Source organism: Melospiza georgiana, chromosome 8 (assembly GCF_028018845.1).
Source record: "Melospiza georgiana isolate bMelGeo1 chromosome 8, bMelGeo1.pri, whole genome shotgun sequence".
NCBI classification, from domain to species: domain Eukaryota; kingdom Metazoa; phylum Chordata; class Aves; order Passeriformes; family Passerellidae; genus Melospiza; species Melospiza georgiana.
In genome coordinates this window covers 10,723,822-10,750,240 of record NC_080437.1, presented here as the reverse complement: position 1 = coordinate 10,750,240, position 26,419 = coordinate 10,723,822, and the positions used below count along the sequence as shown (strand labels likewise).

The window sequence follows — 26,419 nt, the reverse complement described above, 5'->3', positions numbered from 1 at the left end:
GTCTCTAGTCCAGAAGTATTTAGTACTGAGCTCTGTGCTTCACCTACAGAGGGAAGACCAGCATAGCACACACCAGCTGGCAGCTGTATGAAGGAAAATGAGATGTAACACATGTCCACAGTGACAGAGGTGCTGAGGCAGAACTAAATTTGCAGGAACCTCACTTGGTATCATGACCTTATTTTCACATCTAAGGCTTTAAGAGGCCACAGTGCCCAACGTGAATCTGTTCCAAGTGGAGGGCCCAGCATTTAGCTACCAGCATACAGCATCAATGCCTCCCTAAACACCTCCTTTATTCACAGGAATAACTGTTTTGTACCTGGAGCAGTCATCGAAGCTCTGTGAGAGAATAAACAAAAGTACAGGCTTCAAACTTCAGAGAATGAGGAATTCTTTTTAAGATCAAAGTGAATAAAACAGAATAGAAGCAAAGTTCCCCTGAGAAAGTACAATGCCAATTTCTTCTGTAATAGGCTGTTTCACATTTAGTGCATAACATGACATCCCACCAGGCATCCCAGCAGGATCCCTGGAAATTTAAAGATTTAGCAAGTAAAAGAAAATTTTAACACATTTAACAGGTACATAAACTTTTGGATGTTTCAGGAAGCTAGGAAATTGTAGAGATTGAAGATGTTTGTTGTACCTGTTAAAATGTAATTACTTAAACTTTGTTTTCCTAGAGGTGCTCAGTTGAACACAGAGAGGCCACTTCCCTTGGTAAGCCACAGGAACCATGTTTGTTTAACAGGAAATAATCTGAACATATCGATATAATCTCAAATCTAAAAGGGAAATCATGTTATGTTGAAGATTGTTATGTTAAAGTAACATAACCTGAAGACTTAAAAAGGAAGGATTTTGATTTTCCTTATTTTCAAAAATGAAAGCATCCTTGAGGAGGAATGTGGCTATTGCTGAGGACAAGGTTGAACTTTATTGATAGTATGATGATGCCAACACTGGTTTTGAGCATTTTAACCTATTGAAGTATTGGGTACAGCAATTTACAAAGATTTCCCACTGAGAGCTTGCATAGTATAAGAACACACACATCCACATGATTTTATTTGATAAAGAACAAACCAGTGACATGGATGGTTCTGGAAAGTAAAAGCATCTCTATAGGTGAATTTTACATCTATTAGCTTTAGAATCCTGTCTTGCATAAGTGCAGTATCTTCCTACACATTTTTCAGTGTCTTCAGAACACAAAGCAGTATTATGTTGACAAGTTTTCAAAAAGAGATTTTCTGTGGGTTTTTTGCAAGTAGTATTTTCCAAAATGCTTCAATAAAAAAATTATGTCACTTTAGAAAGCCTTCCTGTTTACAGACAAAATAAAATAATAGAAATGAATTGTTGTAACATAGTGTCTGCACTGTCTGTAGTTAAAGGTTATTTAAGGACTCAAAATATTAAAAAAAAGGTCAAATTACTAAGATGGAAGAAGCATCATTTGCTGCAAAGGACACACTGATTTTTGTTCAACTAATAATGTTTGTTTAATTTCTGATCAAAAAGAAGTCAGATCAGTTGGCTGTGCTATACACAAAAGTAACCTAAGCTGAGAGTCTTCTTTCTCTATAGAGTACTGCTTCATCAGCTCCCCTTCCCAGCCTGCACCATCTTCTAGGGAGAATTGGGAGTAAATATCTTTTACAAAACATTACACACACACAAAAAGACATTATGTTATGAAAATTTACTGAAAGTCTTCATTAAACACAATTACTGTCTATGAGCCAAATGTTTATGCACTAAAATATGGTTTAACAGGAACATCCTGTAAAGTTCAGAAGCCATAAGCAGCTTTAGAAGAAAGTTATTAAAGAAATTAAAGACCTCAGCTAGTAAATATTTGCCTGTGGTGAATGGCTCTTCATTTAAAGTGATCTTGAACTGGAAGATCTAAACAATGCCACTCACCTCTATTGCACCATGTCTTCTATGTTTATGCCCAAGTTTCAGACTGAAACTTGATTCAAAAATTCCCAACAACTAGACAAAAAGCTGTTCTTGGAGATATTTCATTGTAGAGAAAGGAAGGAATCTCATCTTACAATTCTTAATTCAGCAGAGTGCATGGAGCCTCAATTATCTTCGGATAAGGTACTGGCTTTGTATTTGTATTTTCTGCAGCCTTGTTTGTGCTGACATGTTTTGAATTCCTCGTGGAGTTACCCAGCACAGGTGTGTGCGGAAGGGGATTCCAACTAGCAAAGCCTATGACCATAAGTGGCACTTGAAAGAAGGTATTAAGGCAGGAAGAGAAGCCTGATCAGAGTTTCCTCTCCAGCTGGCATCCTGTTGTGGACAGCCCTTCCCCTTCTGTGCTGCTCACTCTGCTGATTAACAAGTGAGGCTTAGAAAGCTTTCAGTCTCATTGGGAATGCTAAGACATATCCCATCTTAATACATTCTTCAACTTTATTTTGTGCTGCATTCCAGAGACTCAATTGAAAACATCCATCATTTCAGTTACAGAGAGAAAAGTGTCCACCCTATCAATTGTGAATGAACTTTCTGCCAAACCAAAAGGCTCCTGCAAAAACCATCCTGCAGATCTGCCTGTGCTAGTGATACTTTTACCTGTTAACGTGGAGATCAACATTTCTGCCAATTCCTTTTTGGGTATTCTGCTTCTTTCCTGTTTTATCTCATCTAGCTTTGGTGTTCAACACTTACTGGCGTAAACAGCAACAAGACAGGGCAGTGTTTTTCTTGCAGAGCACATGTTTAAATGGAGTGTTTCAAGAAAGGCCTCGAAGATGCTGACCCCCAACTCTCACTCCTCTGTACATTCTTATTTCTTTCAGGTGACTATCTGTACTTGGAAACATCAAGTATTTCTACCAGTCTGGTAGCACAATCAATGCTTTAGGAAGTTAGTGTGAGTATTCCAAAATGGGTTAAACATTCGTATCTAATTCTTAGGTAACAAAAGTGAGGAGCATAAATTGAGTGAAAACCATCATTAGCCTGCTTGGGATACTTAAGTAAGCTTCAGAGAGAAGAATATGCTTCTGATTCTTAGTTTAAGATATGCCTTCATGCTCAGTTCAGAGCATAGCTCCTTAAGGATCATAAGGCTGTGTAACTTATGCAGAAGTAACAGAATTAATCTGCAGGGTGCCTCACTTCCATTACAAAGTTGTACTTTTATCTTTAATTTCTTTAATGATAAGTGCAGACATTTTTCTCTGCAAGCAGAGGCTGTAATGAGCTCCATACCTAGTCACAATGAGTTTCTAAACTCTGCTTGTCCAAATTAGAAATTTTCCTCTCTTGTTCCAGAGTAAACATGCTAATTATGATAATCTGGTTGTGTATTTTGTTAAGGAATAAATGTTCACAGGACATCTATTTAAATCCATGGAAGGAATGCAATCAAGTTCAGAATTTGCCTTAACAGTATTTTCCTTGGCTACATTAGATACTGTCTTCTGCAATGGAGCATGTCAAAATAATTGGTTTGGAAGAGGCAGCAAGAAAGTTGTCATTTGACCAAGAAAGAGTTTCAGAAGGTCTAAGGTAGTATGCCTTTCTGTGTCCAGTTTGTCTTTTTCCCTTCATTTGGCACCAAACAAACTGCTGAACAATGAATTGTATAGATGAGAAAATATGACAGTTACTTTAATAGGGATTCCTGCTGCTAGTGAAACCATTATTTGCCTGATACAAATGAGGAATGAAAGGAACACAGAAAAAAATTTAACCCCTCCACTTTGATGTCAAATGAGGACTTAGTTAAACTGCAGGACAATGAGCTACATCACTGTATTTTGTCATCAAGCAAACATGTTTATGACTAAACTAAAGTGACATTTTGAACTGCATAAAGGAAAAACTTACTATAAAGCAGATTTCTGTATTCCCTAACACCAGCATGCAAATCTCAGATTCAGCCAGTACTATGACTGATGGAATTATGAAAGTTCTCTGTTCTAGGCAGTTACATTTACAGTGATATTTTTCAGAGCTGTACACCCACATGGAAACAAGGTTTGTAGGCATTTTTGAGTTTTAATATGTTGTCAGAGTTTGATCTTGGTCACCCTTTCTAGTTTCATTTTTCATCTGTTTTCTTTTTTTTTTATAACCTTCTTCCTCTTACAACATCTTGTTCAGTAACCTTGCTTAGTTTCATTAATCATGTTTGCAGAAAAAATATTTAAAAACTGTCAGTGCTGGAACTTTGATGGGATCAACATCAATGCTGTAACAACTGCAATGGCAGCAGAAAACATTTCTCCAAGTGAATATGCAGCTATTTAACAAACAGGAGGCTTTTACTTCAGACACCAGGAAGCGGAAATAAATGAAAATAAGGAATGCTTGGATGGTTATTGGACAGCTGGGAAGATTCCAGGGCAGACAAAAGTGCCAAATGGAGCCATATTAGTAATCTCTCTTTATCCTGGGATGGGTCTTCTATTTATAGAATTATAAAGCCCTTGAAGAAACTATAAGATTGCATATGTAAATGATACAGGAGCAACACGTGCATTTTACATGAAACTGCCTAATAAAATCCAAAGATGCTCCCAAAATTTTAGCAGACCTGTTTTAAATAGTACCACATATTATGTCCATCTGGTTGTCTCAGCTGGTGACAGGCATTTTCTTCTGAATGGCCTTCCCCCCTGCATTTTTGTATCATTTTCAGGATTGAAAGGAATTCACCCTCTACCTTCTGCTCACACTTTTCATGTATCTCCTACATAAAATCCTCAGAAAAGACCTCCTTAATTCCAGATCATACCAGTCAATCTTCTGGGTCATATTCAGTCCAGCACACATTCAAGTGAAAGGAATTTCACAGTTACCTCTTATTCTATGTTAGGAAAGGAAATATTTCATGACATTATTCTTGAAGAGCTATCCCAAGTAAGAACTAGAAAAAGACTCCTACTATTCTGTCTTGCATTAAGACTGAACTAATTTCATGAGGAATGTTATGATGTTCATGCCTGACCACTCACTACTAGAAATAGCATTTTAAATGCAAAATTTTATCAAACTGGAGAGACTCACAAGGTTGCAGAGGAAAATAGGAGGCATAGACAGTAGCTGATATCAAAGCTATATGCATCAACCACTCAGGGAAAACATAAAAGCCTAGATTCACCTAGTGGTCTTCTTTCATATGGGACACACCAGGAACTGGAGGAAATTCTCTGGTTTTAAACAGTGAGGAATCAAAGGTTCTTCCACATACTTCAAGTAACGGGGCCCAGACCTTCCCTGGCTCTGTACTTCAGGGTAATACAAATATGGAAAACAAAGAATCAGCATCTTCCACAGTGACAAAACAAGACGTCAAACAAGATTTTGGGCAAATGACACAGGAGACTAGTATAAACAAATCATCCAGGCATTTAAATAAGTTCCTTATAAAAATACAAACAGGAAAAGAAAAAAAGAGAAGCTGAGACATAAGAGAAAGAGAAAACTTATTTTACAAGTTTCTTGCTATGTCAGAGAAGAACGAGATATTCTCCACTTCAAAACATCTAAGATTATCTCATCTGCTGCTCTCTGTGAATACCACAGACAAACAGAATTGATATGAAAGCATGGATTTCAAGCTCCATGCTACTTTGCTCTGCAGTTAGGTAATACTTCTAGCATCTGTTGCAGCCTCTGTGAACAGATTTGCACTGATAGTGCAGAGGTAAAAGCTCCACAGACCATAAGGTGTTGCTCGAGTCTCTCTGAAGGCCCCTTATCCTTTTTTATCATGCATGACCCTGTAAGAATGTGCAATGCAATCATCCAGAAGGAGGAAAAGCACTAGGCTGTCAAGCTAAGCCTTTGCTGGCTGCAACTCAGATGTGACACAAAGTCATGCCCATCTTATGTAAAAATTGATAAGAAGGCTGTGTGCTGTTTATGGTATATCAGTGTGTAATTAAAAAGCCTTGTGCCTATATCAGTGGGTACATTGATAATCAACTCTCAGGGGAAAAAACAAAACAAACCAAAGAAAAAACCAGAATTGAGAACTGAAAGTGTGACTATCCATAGTGGTTAAATCCTTCTAAAGAAGGAAGGACAAAGAACAGAACTGCTCTAAGATTAGCAGCTTTTGAAACTGCTATATACAAGTACTTTCCCCAGGTAAGATGTGAATAAAGCTGCTGTAAAAGTTAGTGAGTCAAGGAGTCTCATGCAGGAAATTCTATTGTGCACATTCTTCCTGTGACCCCAGCCCATTTGTTTTGCAGAACCAGAGAACTTTTTCTGTCCTGACACCACACTAGAAATAATACTTCAGTAGAGCAAAAATATTATGGTCCCAACTCCTCATTACTTTGCACAAATTTATTCTCTTCAGTGCAAATGCAAATATTTCAGTTCCTCTGTTAATTGCTTTGCACTACAAATGCCTTCATAACTGCCAGGCAATGGTAAATCAGAGTGTTCACTTTCACCTCAGGCATGACATCAATGATTTTGCTTTAAGTCACATTCAGAAAATATAACTTGAATTTACAATAAGTTTTAAAAGCTCTTCTATTGCCTCTGTAGTTTTATGAGTATGGAAGTAAAATTAAGGCCAGCAGGCAGCCTGATGCTCCTGTCCCAAAAAGCAACCTCCCTGCTTTTCTTATCAAAGTAAGAACTTGTGAGTCCATTTCACCCTTACATCTGGGAACCCTCTCTAATGACTATGGCTAGGGCCAGAGCAAATACTTCACAAGAGACTCACATATAACTTGCCATTTTGCAAATCAATGTGCAATACCCCTTCCTCTTTGTACCACAGTCATCTTCTGCTCCAGTGTAGACACTCAAAGCACCTTGGAGTGCTTTGCATCTTTGCAACTTTTGAATGACATATAAGCTTAAATCATAGAAATTAAAGTTTGAAGTTGCCTTTGATGGCAGAATGCACACAACCAGCCCATGTTAGTGGCAAAAGGTCAGAAGAATCCTCCACAGGATCAAAAGGATCTGTGTACATTTGTCTGTAGCTCAGTTAAGCATCTCTTTATCATGACAAACCTATGGAGCATAGAGATCCATTAGAAAAAAACCAAAACAACATATAATGGATGTAGGAGAGACCGGATTTCAGAGTTGTACACTTATCTCAGTGGGAAGAAAGGATGGCTACACAATCTTCTGAAGTAAACAGGAATCAATATTAAGAATTTTTTTTTCCTTTTAAAACCTTTAACTCCCTTTTAGCTTTCCGTAATAAACAGAACAATCAATGGGAAAACATCATCCATGTGTAGATAGCACAGATGCTCAAATACAGTTACAATATGTTAATGTGCCAAAAACCTGATGAATCTGTATGTTTTTGCATAAGCTACAGACAAATATTTAGGAATGCATAGTGCATATATTTCCATAGTGGACAGTAATATTACAACATACCATTTTGCTAACCCACCATCTAAACTCTGTTGGTGTTGATATCAGAAAAAGTTTATTTTTAATATAAATGTGTATCTTAAGCTATGATATTATTTTCAGTATTTAGTAACAGAGATTGATGTTGTTGAAGCCTGACTTATAAGTATTTAGTACAACAGCACTTAGCAATATATTGACTGACCTAAGTATATTTTTAGAAGTGGAGCTTATTTGTCACATAAATTGTTTTGCCTTGTTTAAAAGTAGTCCTCTAGGTGGCCTGTGCTTTTATGAACAGCCCTGTTCATGAAGGGCACTAATCCATATTATTACACATACTAAATGCCAATTAATTCTCCCTTATGAGTTATGACAAATGATTATTTTGGGGTGCAGCTATACATTTTCCAAAGGGTCTTTATCACAGCTATGTTGACAGGACTTTAAGTATGGTGGTATGCTTAGTACTCCCCTGAAGTAGCTGAAGTATGTGCCACAGCAGGTGCCACAAGTAGAACATAGATTTGCTTTGACATTAAAACATAGGGTATAGAAAGAGTGCAGGCTTGTTTGATGGATTTATAAAAGCATATGTTGTGAATTGTTTGGAAAAGTGGAGCCTTCAGGGTACAGCATTAGTCAAAGCTAGCTCAATTTGGAGAAATCCTGCCTTGTCATGGCAACAGTTCTCTGTACTTCATGATTGTCTGGGTATCTGTCATTAAAAAAACATTTTGCCACCTCTAAGGAAAAGCTCACTGAAATGTAACATTTTGGGGACGTTAAGACCAAACTATTAAAACATGCTCTTTGAGCTTTAAGGGATACATTTCCACCAAAGAACTGTAAAAATTATACTTGAATCTGTTTCCCAAAATAGAAAACATGGTTTACATTTCTTTCCCATTTTTGACCATGCCCTCTTTGCAAAAATTTAAATCTTGAATTTTTGCACCAACTCCCAGTGTCACAGGATGTTGATAATCAAGGAAGTCCTAGCCCCTTAGGGACAACATGGCATAGAAGGTGACAGCTTTCACCAAAGGATCTCTCTGATCTATGACTTTATGTCCCCAGCCTAGAGTGACCATTTCAGTCCCACAAAGTAGGAGATGGGAAGCTCCTCCTCATTAGCCACAGCTAAACCTCTCTGCCAATACTCACTTCTTGTATCCATGAGAAGACATTTGCTCCTCTGCTTTCTACAATCAATGTGAAAATGCCACTGTGGTTGTGACCTCGTCAATTTTTTCCCACAAAAATTTTTTCACATTGCCTTGTACTTTTGGCCTTTGCAATGTCATTCTACAAAGACATTGATTATTCCTTTACTAATACTCCAATGATAGCATAGTATTTAGTTTTCATTTTCTTCATCCATCTGCAAAATCAGTTTTTGCTTTCTGTACGAATTAAGGGCTCGGACAATTTGCAAAAATTAAGTAAAATATCTAACCAGTCTGCTTGACAGTCAGTTGATGGACTTGAGTGCCAAAATTGCAACTAAAATTAAAAATCTGCAAAAAATAATGGAATAATCCCAACTATAACTAGGAAAGCAGCCTAGGCAGTGCATACATTTCCTAGATTAGTCCTAAAATATTTACACAGTCATAAAACCTCATTCTCACTAGTAATTAAAGAAGTCAGAGCTAGATTGCCAGATATTGAAAAAAAATTACATTCTACAGTGGTCAGTCTCCTTAATAGAGTTATATTAGTTTATTCCAGCTAAAAAAATTGCCCCTATCTTAGTGACTATAGAATTTCTGTTACAGATGAATTTTAACATTATGGTAAATAGTATGTTTTCCAAGCTATTTTTATACACAAATGATTGAGAATAGTGGAATTATCCTTCAACTCAGAAGGCTCTCTTGACGAACATTCCCCTGTAACTTCATAGAACCAGTGGAATTATACCAGGAATAAATCTGTTCCAGTATCTTCAGTTACTCTATTTGGAAACCAGTCATTTGCCTGACCTTCAGTGCAATGCTAAAAACAGAGTTTGTCTGTCATCAAGAGCCAGTGAGATTTCAGATAAAACAGAAGTCATGGCTCCTGCAATGAAATTCCAGGAGTGTCCATCAAAGGCTTGCCAACAATAGCATCTCACTCAGTCAAGACTCTCATACTTTGATAAAACTAGGGGAGAGGGGGAAGAGGGGATTTGACATTGGGAGTTGGCCATGTCACAGCAACTTAGGGCTCATTCTCAACTGTACAAATCCAAAATAATTCTTTAATTATTTTCTACGAAACTTTTATGAGGTGAATAGCTTAGGTTCTTTAAAGGTCCAGTAATTTCTCACTCTATTGACAATTTGCTTTTAGGGGTTTTTTAGTCAGCTGTGAGGTTTTTTTACCCCTCTGGGGGGACATTCCTTCCAACTACCAGCACCACAATGTATTTAAACTAACATACAGTGCAACAAAAATTAATCAGGTCTGCTCTAAACATCAGAGTAAATATTGTGAGCAAGCAGTGAAGTGGAAGCAGGATTTCCTTGTTTAAATTACAGTAGATCAATCTTGTGTTCACTAGACTAAAAGGACTGTTATAGAAGGACAATTGCCAGGCAAGATTTCAAACTTCTTCCTTATGGTCCCATGCCAGTATATAGGCTTAAAGGGCTCTCTCTTCTGTCAAACTGGCATTTGTCTTGACATTACTTAACCCAAACTTAGATCTCAAAATACCATCCCAGTCCTAGAGAATATTGCCCAATGCTTTGATAGTGAGAGATGGCAATAGAAAAAATTACCAGTCATTTCCACATGCAGCTTAGCTATCCATCAGTACATACAATGTTTGCTAACCTCACTATCTTGGAATATATGCTTACATTTCTAGTATTTGCACAGTTTGCTCAGTCTTGTAGTTCCTTTGCTTTCTAATTAGAGGATATAAACAGTTATGTATATGTTGAGTCTATGGATAACAGTGGATTGGAATGAAGCCAACAAAAATGATATCACATAACATGGCCTTCTCCTCTCCCAAAATGGACAATGTATATTTTAATAAAAAAATAAAGTCCTGTCCTGGTCTCTCTCACTGGTCTTTGTAATGAAAATTAACCATAAAAAACAGATTAGGGAGTGTCAGAGGTAAGAATGGAAAGGAAAAAGAAAAAAGACTTCAAGACAATATCACAGACAAAGGATCACAGAAGTGAAAGATATATTTTTAAATTAAGAGGATGTTAAAATTCATATTATCAATTTTTAAATGCAATTTATAGGCAGCTCTCTTTGAACATGAGGCCATGGCACTCTCTCTGTTACATTATCTAATTGAATTGAGCACTATCACAGTGCAACCTACTTGCACTACAAAGTGACACAAGTCACCCGAGGAAGGGAGAAAAGTGTCAAGAGGCACAACCAACCAATGGCTATTTGTCCTTGGAATGAAGCTGCACAAAAATTAAAAAGATACAGCCTGGATTTTACTTATTCTGGTATCAAAGCAAGGTAAACTGGGCAAAAAATTAAGTAATGGTGTGACAAATGGCAGAGAAAAGATATGTATATAGATATATGTATATGTAATCAGGAATATCTGTTCATCCTGGGTGTCAAAGAAAAGCAAATAAAGAAAAAGAGAGGGCTTTTCTTAGGCCATTAGCATCCAAAGATAAATACACAGGTTCCAGGTAGTAGGCACTCAGTAGGGAAAATAGGGAGAACACCTTTTGTGTTCCAACTAAAAAAGAGCTGAAATAAAAATGAACTAAGGACATTTCAAATCACTGCCTTTTTCATCTGTTCTCAGTATTTGATATCTTTCTCTTAAAATATGCTTTTATTTGATTATTTGTTGTTGTTGTTAACAGATAAACCTAGGAATCTGGAGATGTTAATTATTATGACTTTACTCAATAAATAGATGAAAATATTCAAATAAATACTAAGAAACACTTAGATGTTTCAAATTCACCTCTTCAAGGAGGTCACCATCATCTCTTTTAAGGTGTTACAATTTAGCCAGAAATAAGCTTCTCTCCTGACATACTGAGAAAATTAGTTTTTACTGAGTATCCCATTATTGTCATTGCTGCAATGGTGAGAAGGTATGAACAGCTTCAAAAGATGGCATGTACCCTTGATTAAAAAAAAAAAAAACCAACAAAAAAACCCAAAAAAAAAAAAAAAAACCACAAAAAACAACTTGGGCAATTTGGGAGCTTTTCTCAATAGCTCCTGATCCTTATTTTGCTATGGCAAAATTGTGTTGTCTGCAGTGGAAAAAGATAATATTTTAGAAAGTTTTTCTAAACATTTCACAGCATTAGTGTATCCAAGGGCAGTAGCACACTGGTGTGGCTGTATGGCACAAATAGTCTCAGACAGTAGCCAAGATGCTTTTTGGGAAGACTGAAACTAAAGACTTGTGGCATCCAGGCCAGAACATTCACTGTGGATGTTCTAAAATTAAACACCAGCAAGGAAAGTTTATTCATACCTAAACCTTTTATCCATGCATTGAACCAAGAGGCTGAACAACCAACTACATGGGGAGACCTCTTTCTTGGCCTCCTCAGCTTGGAGATGCTTTTAATATTGGAACCCAATCCAATCTCTGCAAAACCAGTGGAGGAGAATCAAGACGTAATGGAGACGACAGAACTAATATTGTTTACCAGTCCTCTTAACAACACTTTCCTCAGATAAAACTAATTAAAGGTCCAGCTAATAAGGCAAATAAGGGCTAAATTATAATAAAACTACCTTGTACTGCTTTCTAGTCTATAAAGAGCTGTATTAAAACAAAATTTAGAGACCAAATTAAACATTTAAGCTAAATACTCAGAGTAGCAAGAAACAAAGACATCTACCCATATCATCAAATGGCATGAAACTCAAACCCAGCCTGGAATTCTTTCCCTATGGGAAAGATCAACATTTCACACTGTACTTATAAAATGTAATACTGTACAAGAGAGTGTCCTGCCTCCTTTCCAGGTTGTCTTTAGGACACACGAACTCCAGGGAATCGTGGGTGGAATGTATAAAAGATCTTACAGCAGCTGCTGGTACTGCATCTGTTCAAGGGATAAATAAAGCAGCTAGGTTCTAGTTTTGGTTTCATACACTGCCAGTCCCTTGACATGCATAGAAATTATATACCACCTCCTCATCTTGTCAATCACACTGCAAATATGTCTTCAATATTGTGGAAGGGATGATCACTTCTTTTTGCTAGGAAGGTTCCCACAAGCAGGGATAACCTCCATGATAAGTCACACACACTGGCAAAAACCTAAAGCACTTCATTTTCTTCCAGAGAGCAACCTGTTCATGTAAATTATCAATATTTAGACCTTTTCTCATTCTTCCTAGGAAAGAATTGGGTCTAGATAAAACTGATGTGAAATTAAAGCTGAACTAATTCTCTAATTATCTAGACCTTCAAAAAAGTTTATTCTGTTTTGTTTCCCTTCACCACTACTTAATCCCCATGTTTTGGTATGTGGAATTTATGGAAACGTTCTCAGTTAGCAATTTTTATATGCATTTTAAAGAATATTAATGTGTTTAACTATCTATGCTCAGCATATTTTCTTCAAAGAAAAAGTTGGAGATTACTATCTAAGATGCCACTTTGCAGAGTGAGGAACCACTGCTATGAAGAAAATTAAGCACAGACATGTAGGGAAAGGGGATTGCTGCTGAGCAGGATAAATCCATCTTTTTGTGGAACATGGGACGTGTGGCTGTAAAAGGAGCAAAGTCTCTTCCAGGAATGTCAGTGAAGATGCACTCTACTGTCAACACAGAAGTGATATTGGTATTATTTGCAGCTTGGGCTCCTTAACAGAGGCTACAGAAGACTATTTAATGCAGCAACACATGTAATCAGAGAAACAGGAAACCCCCCAGCTTCACACAGAGCAGTCATGAACTTCCATGTGGCACCATATTTAGCCAGCTCCTTCCTGCACATTCCTGCTCTTGCCTTCATGGCTCCACAGGACATGATAACACCTTTTTGAGGGCCCAAGTCTTTCACTTCCCAAATGCAGTCTTCATCTTTTTGCTCCTCCACTCCAAGTGCACTTCATCTGAACAGCATTGAAAGCTGGAGCAAAGAAAGGATAGCACATGCTGGTGAGGCAGGATGTGGGAATAGAGCAAGGAAAGGAGGTAAGGGGAAGAGGCCACATAAGCATCCAAGGAATATGGAAGGAGGAGACAGCATAGAACAATCTCACATGGAGTCAGGATTAATGCCAAGAGCCATCACTACTTGTCCTTGCAGCTGGCTGCTACAGCTGAGGCACACAGCCCTTAAGGGTGGGACAAAGCCTCTCACAAAAGAGAGGGGAGTTTTGCTGTTCCTCAGGGGTGAAACAACCAAACAGTTCTGGACCTCAATAATCCGTTCACCCTTCCCATGAGGTGCCAACAGTCTGATACCTACAGCTCTGTGCCCTCAGCCTGAACTACTGAGAACTACATGGCAAACCAGCACGTGTTTCAATTTTAGAGGTGTTGCCCTGAAAAGAAGCAGCATCAAGCTGTGGGCAATCAAACAGGGAAGAGATTGCTGTTCAAGCAGATGTGGGTTGCTGCAGTCCACACAGCTGATGATGCTTGCAGACTGCTGATCACTTCTTGTCATGAGGAAAGAAAATCACACGTGTAATAGAGAGATCCTCACTCACCCACCCCATACAGTTGGCAGAAGGATTAAAGGATTTCATCTTGCAGAATGTGTTACTTAATTTAAGCAAAACAGTGAGATAAGAATCTTTTAGACAGGAAAGGACTTCAATGGTAGGTTAGGTTACAATTCCTAAAAAAAAAAAAAAATCAGCAGAAAGACTAGTAATTTTTTCCTTCAGTAATTAACCTTAGCCATTGCTTATCAAAAAAGCCATCTTACTTTGACTTTTTATTTTTTAAACACCTGCCACAGTGCTAACTGCCCTTAGCCATTTTTGAACCCACTATGATTAGGTAAGGAGAGAATGCTGACATTCTCAAATAGAACAGGAAGGTCCCAGTGACCCCCAGGACCAAGGAAAGGCAGCCCGAATTCACCCTAATACCAGGGCACTCAGATTTGGCACTATGTACCAGAATCTGGGGTTACATGTAGTATTTTTGGAGTTTTGGATAAGATGTCCCATTCCAGAAGCTTGAGGTAAACGTAGCATTGGTTCCAATTCAAAATAGCTTCCTAAGTTACTGGATGCTTTAAATATAGCATGAGAGTCCCACAGAGGCTTCTCAAGGGTGTGCACTGCACGGCACCCCATCCAGGTATAGTAAGTACTACAATGCACTGCAAATATTTTTATTCATGCCACAAAGACTAATTGTCACTAATTCTGGCTTCAAACTGAGAACTCATAAATTGTTTAAAGTAAGCATGTGCCCTTAAGCCTGTTACTTTTAATAAGAATAAGGGTTTATGTCTGTATTAGGTATGGCTAAGCAAGAGAGGCATGGAGCCAAAATAGCCCAGAAGCTGGAATTTGGACTCTGTGTAAAGGAAAGGTGGGAATAGGGTGAGACCATGTGAAAGGCTGTGTTCCTCCTAATCCTCAGCTGCCATTGCTACAAATCAAGTGTATTTGGAAGGATTTTGGAGAAAGGTTAAAACCTATTTATGCACTGTGTCCAGGCACTGAACACCTGTGGCACAGATGATCACAACACCAGCTACGCACGTGGGAAGTGCAGAAAGTAACTCTACCCTTGTCAGGGGATTTGCATGCCTTTAAGACATTTGGCCCATTTCATCTTCCTAAAAGAAGAGCAAGATCTCATTGACGTTTTGGAAAATGGCTGCTAACCATCACTACCAAAGAGTCACCTTGTAGGAAGCCCATTCAAGATATTATCTAGAACCATTTTTAAGCGGAAAATGAATTTTTTGAGGGTACCTAATTACAGGTACTTTCTTCCCTCTATTGTGTGCTTTTCTCCTGTAAATCTCTTAGAAGAACACAAACAGCTTTACATTTAGGGAAGTATTATACTCTTCATGGATCTGAAAACCAGAAGATTTTAGAACTGCCCCCAAAGGGTACCCAACAGTAAGGTTGACCTAAACTTCAGGGCCAGCTATATGTGATCAAGCTTTTATTTCTTTTATGACCTGAGTTTTATGATAGTAGATAAATGAAATACTTAAAAAAAAAATCATAATCTATGCAATACATTTTGACAGGTGATACCTGTTAGCTTTTAAATACACAATGTCACTTCTGGGTCAACACAATGTGACTAAACAGCACATTTATTGAAGTCCTTGTCCTTACTCTGTACCAGCAAAACCAAAATTCTTTATGAATTATTGAATGTCATTTATTAAATATCATAGCGTCCTTCTACCAAATTAGTATTTAGGAATTTAGACAACTGTAACAGAAAACCTACTTGTCTATTTTGTTCCCAGGTAACCTTTTTATTAAGGCTTTAATTACACTAGTGCAAAACAAACAGCCCTTTAACATGCTGTGCATAGAAACCATTCTTTTCCAATTAGCATTATTCATTTCTACCAGCACAGTACTGCTGACATTACCAGACAAGGTTTTAAATTAATTTATAACCTCAAAACTAGCAGTTGCAATTGTCAGCAGAAATTTGCCTCTTTCCTTTCCCTTTCTCAAGACCTTTTAACAAGGACTAATAATTTACCTGGCTAATCTTGCAACAAAACTCAGTGGAAAAGAAGAGCATTATCTCAGGTTACACTGGACACTATTTAATGCCATATTATGCATTAAAATGGTGGCATCTCAGGCACCCACATGCAGACACTTCTAGTTACACACGAACTGGCTACATGAAATTGTCCTCTTGGCTAGCTGCAGCCCAAGATGAAAGCTAGAGTATAGTGAAAATTATTGCATTTTGTACACCATTTTCATACTTCCACATTGCTACTCAAGGTTGGTGTTATTTTGTATTTAAATACCCACGTTTTTGATAGTTATAGTATCACATACACTTTATGCTACTAATTAGATGACAAGATGGGAACTGCTGTTGCTAGTATAGAAAGTCAATGATAACATATATGCAGAGCTAATTTCTCTTTGTATTCCAGTGACTGGAGAATATTTTGCAATAATGTATTCAGAATGGAGATAATGACAGAGTTATCTGCAGTGCTATTAAGACAGTAATTTACAGAGTTCAGACATCAGACACTAATAAAAAGTTTTATCTGAAAAAAGCTTATTGTGCATTTTAATTGTAAAGCAGTAACAGTTCAGCAGCTTTAAATTCATAATTTAATGGTTACCTCCTGATGTTTAGTCATTCTAAAGGATCTGCAAAATTATTAACTTCAATAATAATTATGTAAATCCGAGGACTTTCTGAAATGCTACATCAACTATATTCTCATACAAGTAAACTCTAGGACAAAGACTGAACAATGTGTCAGACCACTTTATCCCGCTGCCAGGGCACACTGTCAAATCTTAAAACAAGTGAAAAAGGAGTATAACTAATTTGAGCTGTGAATCTGTTTCCTTATGTAAAGAAAACCCTTTCCTCCCTCCTCCATAAAACCACAAGAGCTGCTGTTATCCCCAGTTGTGAACTCAGTTTTTTACCAGTCTTGAGCCCTTGTTTCCCACAGCTAACACTATATGCCTCCTGTTCAAGGGAAGAGCTACATTTCTCTTTCTTTTGCAGGAAAGAAAGCTGCAAAGTTACTTTATTAACTGAGCTGGCAATTGCACAGATGTTATTCAGCCCAGTTATTTCATAGAATGAGCTCTTTTCACAGATAATGCCACACAAGTATTGATGATTCAGCTGCAATCCTACTCCAAATTAAAAAGCATTTAGGAGGTGAAATGAAGAAAGGGTTTCAAAACCATGGGATATGTATCTTGTATCTGAACAGTCAGAACACCAGGTTCAATGATCTAACAGCATTTAAACCAGAACCTCAGCTATTACAGGCCATCACTCACGTTTATCTGGCCTGTATTCTACCAGGGTGTTATGTTTCTCCTGAAAGACAAAACAGATGGAATTGAAGAACACAGCCTTAAATAGATGATTTCTGCACAGCATCTGTGCAGAGCACATAATGCTCCTTATATACCCCTGACCTTCAGCAGTGGACTTAGTATTTAGTGATTACTTTAATCACACAAACAGATAAGAGGGGCTGCCTTGTGCTCTGAGTATCTACTTGATTTAAAGGAGAAATCATTTGACCAAGAGCTGCCACTAGCTACATGCTGTTCCTGAAAGTTATTTTGTCAAGTACAATACGTGCATTCAAATCCCATTGCGCTATCCTGCTACAGTTTAAATAAAACTGTAATAAAAACACTCTTCAACAAATAAACCTGAGTTTAAAGTTACAACAACAAACTTCATGGATTTTTCAGAATATTTTCTTACTTCTAGCATGTAGTTTACCCAGAAGGGAAAAATAACTATCTTGCACTGGAATGGTTTTGGATACAAAATTAGGTATTTGCTGAAATCAAACCTTCTCTTAAGTGTTAGTGGTTCTGGTGAAACATCCATTGGGATTACTTCTCAGACCTGACACAGTATTTTTGATCAAGACAGAAAATGTTGTCTACCTCAGAATAATTAACACCTTACCTCTTAGAGCACCTACACAGCCATGTTTAAATCTCTGTTTTACTCAGAGCAGAGACCTGAACTGCCTCCTTGGTAAACTGGGACTTTTTGATCCCCGAGTTTCAGGACCCATTTCTCTGGTCCAACAAGTATTATTTAAATGGAAAGCAAATACAGAATCTGCTCCCTCTTTCCTTGTCTGAATAGACATGACACTTGTGTCTGATGAGACATGCAACCTTATCATACAAATGCCCTGTACACTGAACTTCCATTTATAGTACAGATGCTGTCTACTGGAACATCTCAAATAAACAATACCAAATCAGGAGGCTGAGGAGTTACTTGTAGGGCTCAGGCTCACAGAAACAAAATCATTTCTGATGTAGCTGTAAACATACCAGAGTTGGTTTGCAAATTAGTTTGAAAGCAAACATACCACATCAGATAACCAAGACTCTCCTAGGATACTGACATTGTTTGTATATATAACAAATAATTGCAGGCAATAAAACTCACAATGCTTTAACTTCAGATGAGGTGACTGTTACTCAAGAAGTAATCAACCAGTTAAACAGATTATCATAAAGAAATGCTGATGCCCACAGAATAGTTGTTCTATCAAAAAAATAAATAGTAAAATTTCAGAGTGTTCTGAAAATCTGACCTGGAAGTATTTAACCTTCCACTGACAAGAACTACTTCGAGTTAAACTGTAAGAAGGTTGGAAAAATGTGAAACTGCTAAGGCATAAGAAATTACTACAGTGTGTCTAGGCATAATACAGTCATTATATTAAATAGCACACTTCCTTAGAAGTTGACTCAGTCATTTGAACTTTAAAGAAAAAAGGAAACATCTCTACTGAGTAATGGTTAAAAAGGAAGACCCATAGACTTCTGGAGCACATCAGACTTATCTGTTAGTTTTGTAGAATATCAACTATTATAAATACTAATCTATAGCTTTTGGCATAGTGAAGGACTTCTTATTTGGAGATAAGAAAAAGCAGTTGCAGCTTTATGACAGCTACTCAGCAGTCTGATTCACCAAAGGTGGATGCTTAGCAGGTGATGTGGTACCAGCACTTCAAGAGAACTTCCTAAATTCTTTCAGTTCACTCAATAAAGGTGAACTGCATTTCTCTGATTACAGTTTATGTACAGCACCACATGGCCATTCAAAGGACAGCTGCAGAATGCACAGAGCCTGACCTAGATCATCTGAGGCTTCCCCTCATTCAAGAATAGAAGGAAAAAAGTGAAGAGGGACTGCCTTCCCTCCTCAGCTGCCTGTTGTAAGGCACTGATAGGCAACAGCCCACAGGAAATGAATACTCTCACACAGCTCCTCTAAAGCAAAGGCAGTGACAGCCAGAGGTTGGCATATGTATGCTAGGGAGGGGAGGAGGGACAGGAAGCAATCAGCAAGAGATGCTGATAAAAGGAAAGAGCCTAACAACTCTGAGAAAAAAACCTTCCTGCTCCTGCAGAGACAAACTGAAAAATGCTAGACCAGGGTTTTCCCCCAGACTCAAAAAGCTGCAGGTTGCTTGTAGCAGAGGCAGTATACAGATCAGCTAATTTAATTCTTTTTGTAGCAGTGTTTGCTGTTTTCCCTCCCTGGACTTACATATTCACCAGATTTTAACCTTTTCATCACTTAACCAAATAAAGTATTTATTGAATGTTTTTGTTTTCTTTAACCACTATCTCCTGTTTCAGGCTCTGGCTTTTGATTTGGAACCCAAGCAGCTAAAAAACCTCTCTATTAGGAAATACAAAACTGTATAGATTACCACAGTGATTTAGATAATATTTCCACTACCTCAGATAACAGCTGCTCCTTCACACCTTTCAGCTCATTGCATCACCTGCAAGCCAGCCTGTCTCACTAGAAAAGTTTACTGTTCAGAAATAAAGACTCAGAACTATATGAAGATGTTCTGTTATTGCATCCAACCATGGACAGTTGTATCATCTTAGGTAACATGGCAACTGAGCACTTAGATAATTAACTATGTCCAAAAGCCTTCTTACAGAGGATTAGGTCTACAAAATTAATGAATTCTCCTTGCTTCAAGCAGTAGGAGAAAATAAACAGCTTTGCTGCCCACATCAATTTGGAAAGACCAGATTTATGTATATGATCATGCCACTGGTGACAGTGCTTAGCACTGCCAACAACCTGCAAGTCTCATTCATTTCAGCAGGGCTGACAGATGCTTAGCTTTATTAAGTCTGTCAATACTGTTTTCCTGTGTCTGCTACCTGCTCATGACATCTCATGACAGAATTTGACAGCTCATAACAGAATTTGACATCTCATAACAGAATTTTTTTAGTGGGTAGGATGGTCTGCAGGGTGGGGACTGGAAAAATAGTTTACAGATGATTTCCCAATGCTATTGTTAAAGGAGTGTGAAAGCTGCAGAGCTTCACACTCTTCCCTATTTGTTTTTGTCTGCTGTTTTCTTGTTCCCATCCCCTATGTTAGTCAGGCATTTATTTTTAGATAAAGAACAGATAAGCAGAACAATCCATTTCAGGGGAACACATCTTCACCTGTCACCCAGCTGACTGACTGTGACTCCTGTGCATTATGCTGCTGACTATTCAGCAATGAGCTGATCACCTGGGCCTACCTGAATGGAAGAAAATACAGTGTCTGAGACACCATTTTAAAGATTTCTTTAGGAGTGAACTGTTATGCCAAACAGCACTGTGTAATTCCCTTCCTCATCCACTGTGTTAAGAATCCTTTTCCTGAACAAAAGCATTAGCAATCCCACAATCCTGTATTGTGCTTTTCTCAGCAGCTTTCAAAGACCTTCAGGATTTCTCCCCTGCTCTCCAGGTAAAATGTGAGGTGGGTGGGAATTGTATAGGGCTGGCTGACAGAGTGCAGGTCAACAGGTACCCACCTTATGTCTATGCATGGGCACAATGGCACAATCCTGGTGTCCTCTTCTGGGAGGGTGCTTGGAAACATCCTGGTCTAATACTATAGATGGAATGAACACCCCTGCTGTGTTAGACTCTTTCCATCGTTTTTCTCAGGAACTTAGAGGCAGTGCTCTTGCAGCATGACAGAAGAGCATAGAACTTTCATGAAAAAGGAGGAATTCTTGTGTTCTCTGTGGCCCACCCACAGACAATCTAACTGGGGGCACTCAGAGCACAGTGAACACGTCTGCAGCCAAACCCAGTCTGCAGGCTTAGAAGGACACTGTGCACATGCAGCCGAAAGGGCCATGGCACATCTGATACTAAAAGCAATTATAATACTCTTTAAGTTGAAGTTTTTGGAGTTTAGGACTCACACATAGAAACTCTAATCTCATCTCAGGGTGGCTGTGGATCAAAACCAGTCCATAAATAGGTGTACAAAATTCACTAGCAACATTTAGAGCTGTGTGCCCTGTCCAGGAAGGAGATTCTCCTCACAGTTATCTTCTCTCCTCTCCTCCCCACTAGGAATATCTTAAAATGTAAGTACATCTTCCCACCTCAATAAGACTGCAATTGTGGCTGAGTTCATAGGTCAACTCACTTATGACTGAAATTTCTGATCTGTTTAGAGATATATTTATGTGATAGATGACAAACAAAAAAACCAGATTATCATCAAAAGTAATGTATTACAATGTGTTTCAATCAAAAACATCACAAACAGCAAGCATAACTATCCCAGCTCCCCCTGAAAGAGGCTATTTTAATTCCTGTATGTCTGCTTGTGCCCTCATAAGGCAGGCTCTAAAATCCAATCCCATCCCAAAGCTGTAGTCCCAGCTAAAAACTGGGCCTCGCTGGGAAGAGTTTAAAGACACTTAGCAGTGTTTTCTGACACTGCTATGGCTGAAAATGCAGTCAGCTCAGTGAAGAGCTAATTCCTCCACACCTCTGGGAATTCAGCTGTTGCAGTTGCACTTCTGCTCCTCCCATGCTCTCAAAAGCCTCATGAGAATCATACAGCCTTTGGGCATAGTGTTTACACTTCCACAGATTACAATCTGAGACAATGAGCTCTTTGGGAAACAATTGGCTTTTCATTACTGATTGTGTCACATACACTGCAAGTGCTACAGCCCTGGCCCATGGCTGACAGACCCTAGGATGACTGAATGACTTATAAGAAACTAATCAACACCATACAGTGCAGGCTGCAAAGTGTCATGAAAACACCTAAAAAATATGATGACACCTCTCTGTACTTACCTTGGGTGGGATAAGAAAAGAAATACCAACACTATTTGCAGGAGCAAAATTATTCTGAGTTTATGAAGGGAGTTTATTTTTGTAGATGGGGGGTATTTTAGGTTGTCTTTTGCTTGTTTGCTTTTGATAAAACTGCCAGAGCAGCCTTCTTTGCAATTACTATGCTGCAAAAGGAGTTATGAAAAGTATGTCTTACCATCATAGTATTAGGGTAAATGTGGCTCTGTCTTCCAAGAAAGAGAATGTGCATAAGAACAAGGGAGATCAGATGATACAGTTTCACAGCATGAATATGAAAAAGCGTAGCTAAGATTTCAAAAGATCACCGACTGACTTTGAATCACATTTGTTGCAGAGACATACATTTTGTACCCACAGCTTAACACGCTGTATTTTTTCATTATGAAAAAAACTCCATAGTTTTAAAAGCAGTGTAGGTGGCTTTTTTTATTATTTTTGAGTGGAGCAGACCTTTTATTTGCATTCTACTTGTTTGTCTGATTAAATTGTTCTGGTATTTCTCTTACTGTTATGTAAGTAACCTCTCTTGTCACTGTACTGCAAAATAAGCCTTGTGCAGGTGATTTGTGGAGGAGCCAAGGCCTCTCTAGAAAGATCTGAATATTCTGGAGCACATTTGAGACTGTCAGAAACAAGAAAAGAAGAAGGGAGCTACCAGAAATCACACAGAACTGTCTTACAAGAGAAAAGTAGGTAAGGGTAACACAAATTTCCTGAAAATTCTTCAATGTTAAAAATATTTAAGAACCAGAGCTAATTCAGGTAATAGGAGTACAGAACTGCAACATCTTAAAATAATGCTTCAAGGAGAAGAGAAAAGAAAAAGGCAGCTAGAAGATACATGGCTGTAATTGACAGATACACCAAGTAATTAATTATTAAATTCATGCTGTTTGTCAGCTGCAAATGGAAGGCTTCTGCATAATTTAAGACAGTATTTTAAGTACTACTGAGTCTTCTGCTTGACATGTCTAATTTTTATCCAACTATTGCACCCCATCACAAGAGGGGACACATCCCTGTCTTTGTTCAGTTTTAACACCTGACTTCTCATACTTACAAGCAGTTACATGTTTATTTTATAGAAATATAATTCTATATTCCCATTCAGAATTGTTCTATTCCCCTCCCCTCAAATTGCACCAGTGAGGCCCCTACCAGCAGAAAAAGAGACAACACTGCACAGAATAACTGGAAGCTCACTTAAAAGAGGCAGTATCACCATCCATACAAATATACCAACCAGAACTGTCTTCCTGAGGCATTAGCAATGCCAGGTTGTACTTCAAACTGGCACATTTCTAGTTCACATTATATTGTCTTTATTCACACCTAGGTGCAAAGATCTTCAATTCTGCTAGGCCAGGTCAAAGTGTACACATGACTGCTATTTTCCAACCCAAACCAGCTCAACAAGGTTTTTTTGCACACTTACTCTGGAGATGGTCAAGGGCATGTTGAAGTCCTTGCCTCCTTGCAGTCGGAAGCCCCAGGGTCCAGGTCCATTCAGAGTCACACTGTAAGCCATGTTGTACCACTTCCACAGGCAGCAACAGGGCACTGCAGGACAGAAGGATGGGCAGACAGAAAAAAGTGTGAAAAAACAGACTGAGAACAGGGAAGGGTTTTACATAAATGAAAGCAATTCTCTCTCTGCCTTGCCTGCTCAGTCGTGCTCTGATAGCACCTAAGAATAGATGGGAGCTATAATGCAGATGCTGATATCCCAGCTGAGGAGGGCCCATAAAAGGTTTGTAACCAGACACCTACTATGCAAAGACTTCATGACTCAGAGGTCTAATATAGTCCCCACGGAAGGGGACAGATCTTTCTAGGCTCCTCAAGCCCCTCATGCTGCTCAGTCACTTTATGGACAAAACACATGTTTTAATAAAACAAGCAAACAAAATCCCACTCTAAAATCCCAAACACCCAAGTCTCTTCACTAACCTGTTAACAACTACAAAGCCATTTTTAAATTCTGCTTCAGCAGAGAGGTATCTTGCACTGTGACATATAATACAAGCTCTTTCTATATAGATAGTTCCACATGTAACAGAAAAGGCACCAAGAAAATGTTAACCTTCTTCTGCAATGCTTTGTTAAACTGGAAAAAAGTACATACTACATGTATTTAACATCACCAAAAAAAAAAAAAAAATCCCACAACTTCATGTTTGGCTCTTGGTTCCACAGCCCTTGCTTTCCCTAGGAAAAATTAACATTTATTTTTTCTGAATATAGCAAGATCATGGGATACCTCTAATGAGCATATAATTTCTGTGATAAAAGCACAGTTTCACTACATACCTGTTCCATCATTTCAATACAAGTCTTCTAACGGTGTGACGCTTGAATTAAAGGCTAAGAACACAAATAGTTAGCTAATTGCTGCCTTGATTCATTCCTTGATTTTTTTCATAGTTTACATTCCAGTTCCTAGGAGTTCCATAAAACTATAACCCTTGTTCAGTAATGCTGGATAGCAGTTCTGCCCTAGATGGGAAATTGCTAAAATACAGAGGGCACAAGGGTAGGGAAGAAGCTGTTGGCAGAACTACAGATATAAACAAAAAGTTTCTGCTCTTAGAGTAAAGCCACAAACATTAAATAACACTCACCCCTTTCCAGTTATCAATTTGTGCAGGACCTCCAGGACCCCTCTTCTGTGTCTTTGCAGCATTTATCCTCCTCTATCCTCTGGTTAGAAAGAAATTGCCATTATATTAAAAAGGGGGGGGAAATGTCCCTCAAACATGGATTCTACTTTGATAATCAAAAAGACAAGCAAGCCCACACAATGCACTAGAGTGAGGCAGCTCAGCTTGAACATTGATCACCCTGCCAATACACCTACCCTAAAACATGACAAATATCTGATTACAAAACAGCAGAGAGCAAACACTACCAGGAACTCAGTCTTTGTCTAAAGAGATGGTCAATAATTTTCAAAACCAAGAAGCAATAAAAGTTTCTGTCTAGCATTCATAGTGCCAGAAAAGCCATTTGTACAAGGGAATAATTAATCTCTGCATAGGCACTAGACTAAAACATATGACCCTCTGTTTTAGCCAGAGGTCCACATTAAACCACAGGAATCCACACAGATTTAAATAAAAGTTGCACTAAGCCAGTGGAACTGGCCCCAACCAAAATGAAAGCAAATAGCAAGATAGAGCTTGAGAATAAAGCAGGGTTTTGATGTCTCACAAATACCTCAAAGGTACATTTACATTCAGAGTATACATAACCTGTGCTCTGTGAGTCCAGAATCACTGATGTTTGGATAATTACTTTGAGGGGAGGCAAAACGGACTTGTTGGACTTAAAATGGCAGAGTTTCCTAGCCTGCCAGTTTATCTAGTACTGATTTTTTTTTTTTTTGAGAGCCACGTGTACACACAAAAGTTTGAAGTCGTATTTTCATTGTACTTTTACTTTTCCTAGGAATTCTTTGCTGTTTTTCGTGACCTTTCTTGGCTCCATTTCAAGAGTTCAGGAGAACAGAATAAAAGCAGGAGTAGGATAAACATAACAAGTCATTGCTTCACTACTAAAGACAGCACCACATAAATAAGTATTAGAAGAAAGCCCACAGTTTTATGGACTTAAAATTCTGTGCATGTTACCTTCCCATATATAAATCTTCAGTTATTTGTGTCAAAAACAGAAAGGGGGGGGAAGCAAAACTCAGAACAGAATAAAACCACACAATAAACTGAAGAGAGCTAAGCACTGAGAAACAGAGATGCTGTTCAATCAAACACTGTGTGCTTCTGTCCTACTTTCACATCTCTAACATGCTATTTTCTTATCAGGACATCTGAAAGGATGTGAGAGATCCTCCAGGCTGAGTGGTGAGCTAAGAAACGAGAGCAGGCATCGCGTTCGGATCTCTGTCATTTGAATGAAATGTTAAACTGAGGTCACTTGTTCCTACTCCTTTGGTTTCTGTCCATGTCTGCACGGATGTTCAGCATAGCTTGGCATTTTTAAAAGGAAAGTGTAGAGGATCTGCCAGCATCCTGGCCAACATTTCCCTTCAACACACCAGGACCACAGCTCTTTCTTGCATCTGCACTATCCCTATCAGGTGCGATTCAGAAAAAGAATGTTCCAGAGTTTTCTTGCTCTAAGCCTCTCTCAGTGTCTGTATCCCCTCTGCCTGCCTGAAGAAAGCTCTGCTCCTAATAATGAAGTTAAAATGCTACAGAAGCTCATGCTGT

At 38.3% G+C, this 26,419-nt stretch overlaps 1 protein-coding gene across 1 annotated transcript in view; it reads right to left on the bottom strand.

Moving 5' to 3' along the window:
- LDB3 (LIM domain binding 3) overlaps positions 1 to 26,419 on the bottom strand; it is a 112,539-nt gene that overhangs the window by 82,740 nt on the left and 3,380 nt on the right. The window contains exons 3-4 of the mRNA XM_058028995.1: positions 24,815 to 24,893; positions 23,629 to 23,753 (exon numbers count right to left, since the gene is read on the bottom strand). Of these exons, the coding sequence (XP_057884978.1) occupies positions 23,629 to 23,721 (93 nt within the window). The 5' untranslated portion in view covers positions 23,722 to 23,753; positions 24,815 to 24,893. The remainder of the gene's footprint in view (positions 1 to 23,628; positions 23,754 to 24,814; positions 24,894 to 26,419) is intronic.